Below are 9,997 nucleotides of genomic sequence, written 5' to 3' on the forward strand. Positions count from 1 at the left end.
AGGGCTACATGCTTACACTGTTTATCAGGGATATACGGGGATTGTTTTTACATACTATTTTTTTTTTTTTTTTGAGACAGGGTCTGTCTCTGTCACCCAGGCTGGGGTACAGTGGCTCAAGTGATCCTCCTGCTGCAGCCCCCCAAGTTGCTAGGACTCCAGGCATGCGCTACAATGCCTGGCTAATTTTTTTGGTATCTTCTGTAGAGATGGTCTTTCACCACTTTGCCCAGACTGGCCTCGAATTCCTGGGCGTAAGCAATCTGCCCCCCTCAGCCTCCCTAACTGCTGGGATTACAGGTAGGGGTCACCACACCTGGCTTACCATACTATTATTAACTATCAGCTCTGAATAAAACTTACCAGTGGAGATGTGCTCTGTCCACTCTGGGTGTGTTTCATCCTCAGTTCTGTGTACAAATACCAGATGTAATTGATGGTGTAGAGAAATGAGGAAATGTAGAATATCTAGGTTAAAATCAAAACAACCCATCACAACTATCTCACTCTGACACTGTGAAGTTCTTTCAACATACTCCATTATTTTCTATTATGGGAATCCTACCTACTAGTCTATTAGTAATGTACCATCTAGTGTCTATGTCAGGCAAAACCATACCAAGTCTGAAATTCTTTTTTTTGTGTGTGTGACAGAGTTTTTACTCTTGTTGCCTAGGCTGAGTGCAGTGGCACAATCTTGGCTCACTGCAACCTCTGCCTCCCGGGTTCAAGCGGTTCTCCTGCCTCAGCCTCCCGAGTAGCTGAGATTACAGGCACGTGTCACTATGCCCCGCTAAATTTTATTGTATTTTTGGTAGAGATGGGGTTTCACCATGTTGGCCAGGCTGGTCTCGAACTCCTGACCTCAGGTGATCCACTCACCTTGGCTTCCCTAAGTGCTGGGATTACAGGTGTGAGCCATCGCACCTGGTCCCAAGTCTGAAATTCTAACAGGCCTACCTAAAACATGCCCTGCTTTCTTATTTTATCCTTTGGACTGTTCAGAAGAACCACAGCATTATCCCACCTCTACCTGCCCAACAGTCCCACTTTTATGAAGATATCATATAATCTTTTTCTATTTTATTTTTTGTTTTTTGTTTTTTGTTTTTTTTTTTGAGACGGAGTCTCGCTCTGTCGCCCAGGATGGAGTGCAGTGGCCGGATCTCGGCTCACTGCAAGCTCCGCCTCCCGGGTTCACGCCATTCTCCTGCCTCAGCCTCCTGAGTAGCTGGGACTACAGGCACCCGCCACCTCACCTGGCTAGTTTTTTGTATTTTTTACTAGAGATGGGGTTTCACCGTGTTAGCCAGGATGGTCTTGATCTCCTGACCTCGTGATCCGCCCATCTCGGCCTCCCAAAGTGCTGGGATTACAGGCTTGAGCCACCACGCCCGGCCTTTCTATTTTATTTTTTAATTGAAAAGGCAATAAAGATTTCTACTTCTAGTAATGACGGGCTAAGCTATTTGAATCAACTTTCCATTCAAAAGAACTAAACATGATGAATAAGATATATTTTTAAAAATCCTTAAAAGAACCTAAGAACTGAGATGATATCAAGGAACTAGTAGGATAAAATCTAAGGGAAGGAATTTCTACTTCCAGCTTTGATGAGATAACAGGAATAGAATTTACCCTCCAGTCTTAAACAACTAAAAATTGAATAAAATATATGAAAACATCCAGTTTTCAAACAGTAGGCAACAAGCAGAAGAGAACAGCAATCCCTGAAAAAAGAAAAGCAAGGTGAGTCCATCAAGTGCCCCAGCTCACCAGCTGGTAAGAGAACAGGAGGGCTGGGCATGGTAGCTCACCCTGTAATCTCAGCACTTTGTGAGGCCAAGGTGGGTGGATCACGAGGTCGAGATCGAGACCATCCTGGCCAACATGGTGAAACCCCATCTCTACTATAAATACAAAAATTAGCTGGGCGTGGTGGTGCATGCCTGTAGTCTCAGCTATTTGGGAGACTGAGGCAGGAGAATCACTTGAACCCAGGAGGCAGATGTTGCAGTGAGCTGATATCGCACCACTGCACTCCAGCCTGGCGACAGAGCGAGACTCCATCTCAAAAAAAAAAAAGAAAAAAAGAAAAAAGAAAAAGAAAGAAAAGAAAAAGAGTGATTACAGGAGCGGGAATCCAAACAGACCACTGTCTTGGTGAGTTGAGAAGACAAAATTCAGAGTTTGGGAGGCCAAGGCAGCTAAAATTTGTCAAGTACAGTATCAGAGCAGGGGAAGCTATATAGTGAGATGATTCTCAGGAGAGCTGCAGAGGTCACCCCAAGTCTTTGGTTAAGTATTAATCTATGTATATGGGAGAGAAAACCATGAAAACCAGAGAAAGAATCATCAGAAAGGAGTAGATGGGACAATCCCTAAAGCTTACACAGGGCCAGGAATAGTTTGTTTGCTTTCTCATCAACCAGAGTGGAAAAATATACAAGGCATAATCATAAGAAGAACATTGCTTCTGTAATGGGATCAAATTAGCTATACATAAAAGGCTGCCCTCACAATGCTTAAAAGCAAGCCTTCTAATTAGCAGGGCATGGTGGTGCACGCCTGTAATCCCAGCACTTTGAGAGGCTGAGGCAGGCAGATCACCTGAGATCAGGAGTCTGAGACCAGCCTGACCAATATGGTGAAACCCCATCTCTACTAGAAATACAAAAATTAGCTAGGCATGGTGGTGTGTGCCTGTAATCCCAGCCACTTGGGAGGCTGAGGCAGGAGATTCGCTTGAGTCTGGGAGGCGGAGGTTGCAGTGAGCTGAGATCACGCCACTGCACTCCAGCCTGGGCAACGGAGCAAGACTCTGTCTCAAAAAAATAAAAATCACAAAATTAGCTGAGCATGGTGGCATGCACCTGTGGTCCCAGCTACTCAGGGGTCTGAGGTGGGAGGATTGCTTGAGCCCAGGAGGTCGAAGCTGCAATGAGCTGTGATTGAACCACTGCACTCCAGCCTGGGAGACAGAGCAAGACCCTGTCTCAAACAATAAAGATAGTAATAATAATAGTTTAATAAATAGTAATAGTTTAATAATAGTAATAATAGTAAATAAAAAAGATAATAATAATAATAGTTTAGAAATAGAAAATTGGAACAGACCTATAACTAGTAAGGAGATTTAATCAGTAATCAAAAAATTTCCCCAAACACAAAGCCTAGAACCAAATGGCTTTACTGGTAAATTATATCAAACACTTAGAGAATAATTTCCACCAAAACCTGTCAAGTTATTCCAAAAAGTTGAACAGGATGCAATGCTTCCCAACTCATTCTATGAAGCCAGCAAAACCCTGATAGCAAAGCCAGACAATGACACTACAAGAAAAGAACAGACCAATATCCCTGATGAAAACTGTTGTAAAAATCCTCAACAAAATAGTAGCAAACAAAATTCAACAGCACATTAAAAGGATTATATACCATGACGAAATAGGAGCTATTCCTGGAATGCAAGGATGGTTCAACACACAAAAATCAATTAATAGATCACATTAATAGAAGTAAGGAAAAAACTATATGACTATTTCAATTAATGCAGAAAAGCATCTGACAAAATTCAATACCCTTTCATGATTTAAAAAAAAAAAAGCCACCAAAAAAAAAAACCCAAACTAGGAACAGAAGAAAACTATCTCAACAAAATAAAGGCTAGTACATATACACACTGGAGTACTATTCAGCAATAAAAAAAATGAGATCTGTCATTTGCAACTACATAGATGGAACTGGAGATCATTATATTAAGTGAAACAAGCCAGGCACAGAAAGGCAACCATCATATATTTGCAGTTATTTGTGGAATCTAAAAATCAAAACAATTGAATTCATGGACATAAAGAGTAGAAGGATGGTACCAGAAGCTGGGAAGGGTAGTGGGAAGGTAGGAAGGAGGTGGAAATGGTTAATGCGTACAAAAAATATATATAGTAATGGGTACAAAATACATATATAATAATGAGTACAAAAATATATATAGTTAGAATAAGTAAGACCTACTATTTGATAGCATAACAAGGTGACTATAGTCAACAATAACTTAATTGTACATTTTAAAAGAATTAAAACAGTATAATTGTATTGCTTATAACAGAAAGGAAAAATGCTTGAAGGGATGGATAACCCCATTCTCCATCATGTAATTATTTTACACTGCATGCCTGTATCAAAATATTTCACGTACCCCCATAAATATATATACCTACTATGTACCCACAAAATTTTAAAAAATTGTTTTAAATGTTACCAATTTATAGTCTTCCTCCACCAGAGGTATATAACAATTCCCATTTTATTATACATTTACCAATATTAAATCATTTCATAAACAAAAAAGCAAAAACAAAATAAAAAAACAACAAAGGCCATATATGAAAAGCCCAGAGAAAACATCATACTCAATGATGAAAGACAAAGCTTTTCTTCTAAGTTCAGAACAAGGTGAGGATGCCTGCTTTTACCACTTCTATTCAATGTAGTTTTGGAAGTCCTAGCTAGAGCAATTAAACAAGAAGAAACACAAGATAATGAAATTGAAAAGGAAGATATAAAATCATATTTGTTTGCAGATAACACGATCTTATATGTAGAAAACTCTAAAGATTACACACGCGCGCGCGCGCACACACACACACATACACATGCAACTGTTCAAACAAATAATAGAATTCAGTCAAGTAGCCAGATACAAAACAACATGCAAAAATCAGATGCACTTCTATGTATCAACATGAACAATCCAAAAAAGAAATTATGAAAATAGTTCCAGTTACAATATCATTAAAAACAATAAAATACTTAGGAATAACTTAACCAAGGAGGCAAAAGACTTGCACACTAAAAAGTATGAAACATCGCTAAAAGAAATTAGAGAAGACACCAATAAATAGAGAGATACCCATGTTTATGGACTGGAAGAGTTACTATTTAGTTTTTTGTTTTTTGTTTTTTTGAGACAAGGTCTCGCTCTGTCACTCAGGCTGGAGTGTCGTGGCGGAATCATAGCTCACTGCAGCCTCAACCTCTTGGGCTCAAGCAATTCTCCCATCCCAGCCTCCAGAGTAGCTGGAATTACAGGTGCACACCACCACACCCAGCTAATTTTTGTATTTTTTGTAGAGACAGGGCCTCGCCATGTTTCCCAGGCTGTTCTCAAACTCCTGGGCTCAAGCAATCTGCCTACCTCAGCTTCCCAAAGCGTTGGATTGTAGGCATGAGCCATCACACCTGGCTGAAACACTTACTGTTGTTAAGATGTTCAATACTACCCTAAGTGACCTACAGATTCAATGCAATCTCTATCAAAATCACAATAACTTTTTTTTTTTGCAGAAATAAAATATACCATACTAAAATTCATATGGAATCTCAAGGGACCCTAAATAGCTAAAACAATCTTGAAAAAGAGAGGCCGGGCATGATGGCTCACGCCTGTATTCCCAGCACTTTGGGAGTTTGAGGTAGGAGGATCACTTGAGCCCAGAGGTTTGAAACCAGCCTGAGCAACATGGCAAGATCCTATCTCTACAGGAAAAAAAAAAAAAAAAAAATTAAAAATTAGCCAGGTGTGGTGATGTGCACCTGTGGTCCTAGCTACTCAGGAGGCTGAGACAGGAGGATCACTTCAGCCCAGAAGGTCGAGGCTGCAGTGAGCCAAGATCATGCCACTGCACTCCAGCCTGGGCGACAGAGCAAGACCCTGTCTCAAAAAATAAAAAGAATAAAAAGTTGGAAGACTCACACTTTCTGGTTTCATACAGAACGAATGGATCAGAATTTAAAGCCCAGAAATAAATCCTACATATATAATCAAATTATTTTGACAAGGGTGCCACGATCATTCAGTGGGGAAAGGACACTCTTTTCAACAAATGGGGCCAGGCATGGTGGCTCACGCCTATAATCCCAGCACTATGGAAGGCTGAGGCAGGAAGACTGCTTGAGCCCAGGAGTTCAAGACTAGTGTGAGCAACATAGGAGTCCCCATCTCTACCAAAAATACAAAAATTATCCAGGTGTGGTGGCATGCACCTGTAGTCCCAGCTACTTGGGAGGCTGAGGTGGGAAGATCAATTGAGCCCAGAAGGTCGAGGCTACAGTGAGCCATGATCATGTCACTGCACTCCAGTCTGGGTAACAGACCAAGACTCTGTCTCAAATAAATAAATAAATGGTACCAGGAAAACTGAACATCCACATGCACGAGAATGAAGCTGGACCCTTACTTTACACCACATACGAAAATCTACAAATAGATCACAGACTTAAATGTAAGACTAAAACTATAAAACTCTTAAAAGAAAATATAGTGTAAAAGCTTCATAACGTTAGATTTGAAAATGATTTCTTGGGTAGGACACCAAAAACATAAGCAACAAAAGAGAAAATGAACTGTAACAAAATTTATAAAACTTACATGCATCAGAGGACACAACAGAATAAAAAGGCAGCCTACAGAATGGGAGACAATATTTGCACATTGTATGTCTGGCAGGGGATTAATATAAATACTTTATAAAGAATTCTTACAGCTCAGTAACAAAAAAGCAAACAATCTGATTAAAAAATGGGGAAGGGGCTGGGCATGGTGGCTCACACCTGTAATCCCAGCACTTTGGGAGGCCAAGGCAGGCAGATTGCTTGAAGTCAGGAGTTGAAGACCAGCCTGGCCAACATGGTGAAACCTCATCTCTACGAAAACTACAAAGATTAGCCAGGTGTGGTGGCGCATATCTGTAATCCCAGCTACTCAGGAGTCTGAGGCAGGAGAATCACTAGAACCCAGGAGGCGGAGGTTGCAGTGAGCCAAGATAGCGCCACTGCACTCCAGCCTGGGTAAGAAAGCGAGACTTCGTGCTCCCTAAAAAAAAAAAGGGAAAGGACTTGAAGAGACATTTCTTCAGAAGATATATAAATGGCCAATAAGCACATGAAAAGTTATCCAACATTACTAATGATTAGAGAAATGCAAATCAAAACCACAATGAGATACCACTTTGTACCCATTAGGATGGCTATTACTTAAAAAACAAAAAAAACAGCAACAAATGTTGGCACGAATGTGGAAACCAGGGCACTGTGCACTGCTGTTATGGAAAATATGGTGTTTCCTCAAAAAATCAAACACAGAATTTCCTTCTGATCCAGTAATTCTACTCCTGAGTATATGTACAAAAGAACTGAAAGTAGGGGCTCAAACGTATTTGTACATCAATATTCATAGCAGCATTATTCACAACATCTAAAAGGTGGAAGTAACCCAAGTGTCCATTGACAGATAAACAGATAAACCAAATGTGGTCTATCCATACAATGGAATATTACTCAGCCTTAAAAACAGAGGAAATTCTGACACATGCTACAACAAGATAAACCTTAAAGACATGCTAAATGAAATAAGTCAGATACAAAAGGACAAACATTATGTGATTCCAGATTGAGACCATCCTGGCTAACACGGTGAAACCCCATCTCTAGTAAAATACAAAAAAAAAAATTAGCCGGGCATGGTGGCATACACCTGTAGTCCCAGCTGCTCGGGAGGCTGAGGCAGGAGAATCGCTTGAACCTGGGAGGCGGAGGTTGCAGTGAGCCGAGATTATGCCATTGCACTTCAGCCCAGGCAATAGTGTGAGGCTCTGTCTCAAAAACAAAAACAAAACCAAAACAAACAAACAAACTAGTGTGTGTAAGCCCTCTCCAGCTCATCCCTGATTACAAGTAAGAATCCTAGGAAAAATATAAAAAACAACCACTTGAAGACACTGAAAAGTAAACAAAAACAGGTAGATTGTGGAAAGGAGTCAAACTTGGAGAAGTAAACCGAACAGAAGAAGTGAGTTTCCCAAACTTTTTCCTCTCTTTTCTCTTAGTTTTGCTCAAGCATGTACCTCAGTCATGATGGTGCTCAATGAAGGCACCTCCAACTCTAATAGAAATCTATCTTAAGGAAACAGAGATCAGAAAAGGGCCCCCTTTGGGCAGGAAAGTATGGAGGGAATCCTAGAAGAAAGGCAGTCAGGAAAAGGGATGCTTTAATTCTATGTATTAATTCAAACAAGTCTCAGCCTAACCTGTCTACTATGCATGTGCATGACAGTCTCAAACCAACACAGCCAAGGCTTACAGAACTAAACTGAGATTTGAACCATTGTCCACAGATGATGAGACCAAATTTACATTCTAAACCTAATCAGGTTGCCTGCTAAAATAAAAGTATTAACAATCTCTAGAGAGTTACAAAAGGACCCAGATTCTATGCAACATAGTATTCATGACATCTAAGATGCAATCCTAAATTACCTGACATACAAAGAATAGGAAAACGTGACCCATTCTCATGGGAAAAGATAATCAACAGATACCAGCCTAGAAACGAACCAGACATTGGAAATATCCAACAAATATTTTTAAAAGCAGCTATTATACTACATAGCTCAACAAGGTAAAGGAAAACATATCTGAAATGATTTGGAGGGTGATGGAAACAGGAATGTTTGTTATCTTGATTGTGGTGATGATTTCACAGGGGAATAGATATGTAAAAGCTGATTAAATTATACACTATAAATACATATAGTTTACTATAGATACAGCTCAATAAAGTTGTAAAAAAAAACAAAGTAACAGGCCGGGTGCAGTGGCTCATGCCTATAACCCCAGCACTTTGGGGGGCCAAGACGGGTAGATCACGAGGTCAGGAGATTGAGAACATTCTGGTTAACATGGTGAAACCCCATCTCTACTAAAAATACAAAAAATTAGCTGGGCGTGGTGGCAGGCACCTGTAGTCCCAGCTACTTGGGAGGCTGAGGCAGGAGAATGGTGTGAACCTGGGAGGTGGAGCTTGCAATGAGCCGAGATGGCGCCACTGCACTCCAGCCTAGATGACAGAGCGAGACTCCATCTCAACAAAAAAAAAAAAGAAAGTAACATTAACCACATCCATACCAAGCACAAAGTAAGTATTATTAATGAACATTTTACAGATTAGGAGACTGAAGTTCAGAAAGATTAGGTACTGGCCAAACATTACAAAGTTAATCAGGTCCAGGATTCTAATACAGACTTTTCTGATCAAAGACTATAATTATCTCAGTAAACAATACAGTCTTAATTCTATTTAATTCCTGAGGTTATTAGCGGGACTGAGCAAAGTATGACTCTAAAACTTTTTAAACTCATATGAGATTGGTAATGTATTAGTGTACAGATTTTATACCACCAATTATATGTCATTAATTTCTTACTAAATTGAAAGAAATTACCCCTCTAGTAACAAATTCCAAAGGAAATATCTAGCAGTGAGCATAGGCTGCATTTTAACCTTTACTTTTTTCACACCACGTCTCAGAAATATAGAAGCAGTATTATATACTGATGGCACTATGTGAATTAATCCATTGGTAAAATTCGTGAAAGATATACAATCCATATATGATTATCTGTAGTATTTTCAAAATCCAACGTTCATTTTATTCTTGTAACACAAAACCATCCAATCATTTTAAATGATGTTATAGAAAAGTATTTCATTACCTGGAAATATGGTCACAATATGTTGAGTAATAAAAACAGGTTATAAAAAAGTATTCATTGGCTGGGGACAGAGGCTCACACCTGTAATCCCAGCACTTTGGGAGGCTGAGGCTGGCAGATCATGAGGTCAAGAGATCAAGACCATCCTGGCCAACACGGTGAAACCCAGTCTCTGCTAAAAGTACAAAAATTAGCTGGGCCTGGTGGTGCACGCCTGTAGTCTCAGCTATTCTGGAGGCTGAGGCAGGAGAATCACTTGAACCTAGGAGGCGGAGCTTGCAGTGAGCCGAGATTGCGCCATTGTACTCCAGCCTGGTGACAGACCGAGTCTCAGTCTCAAAAAACAAAAAAAAATAATCCCAGCACTTTGGGAGGCCGAGGCGGGCGGATCACGAGGTCAGGAAATAGAGATCATCCTGGCAAACACGGTGAAACCCCGTCTCTA

At 40.2% G+C, this 9,997-nt stretch overlaps 1 protein-coding gene across 4 annotated transcripts in view; it reads right to left on the reverse strand.

The window, feature by feature from the left end:
* The window catches only part of TMEM116 (transmembrane protein 116), an 83,738-nt gene that overhangs the window by 18,876 nt on the left and 54,865 nt on the right, over positions 1-9,997 (reverse strand). For 3 of the 4 annotated variants that reach the window (XM_011997896.1, XM_011997894.1, XM_011997892.1), the window contains one exon: positions 364-468. The exons of the other annotated variant lie outside the window; for it this stretch is intronic. In XM_011997896.1, the coding sequence (XP_011853286.1) occupies positions 364-402 (39 nt within the window). In that variant the 5' untranslated portion in view covers positions 403-468. The remainder of the gene's footprint in view (positions 1-363; positions 469-9,997) is intronic. 4 annotated transcript variants of the gene reach the window in all.

The sequence above is a fragment of the Mandrillus leucophaeus genome, unplaced genomic scaffold, assembly GCF_000951045.1.
Source record: "Mandrillus leucophaeus isolate KB7577 unplaced genomic scaffold, Mleu.le_1.0 Scaffold55, whole genome shotgun sequence".
In the NCBI taxonomy this organism is placed as follows: domain Eukaryota; kingdom Metazoa; phylum Chordata; class Mammalia; order Primates; family Cercopithecidae; genus Mandrillus; species Mandrillus leucophaeus.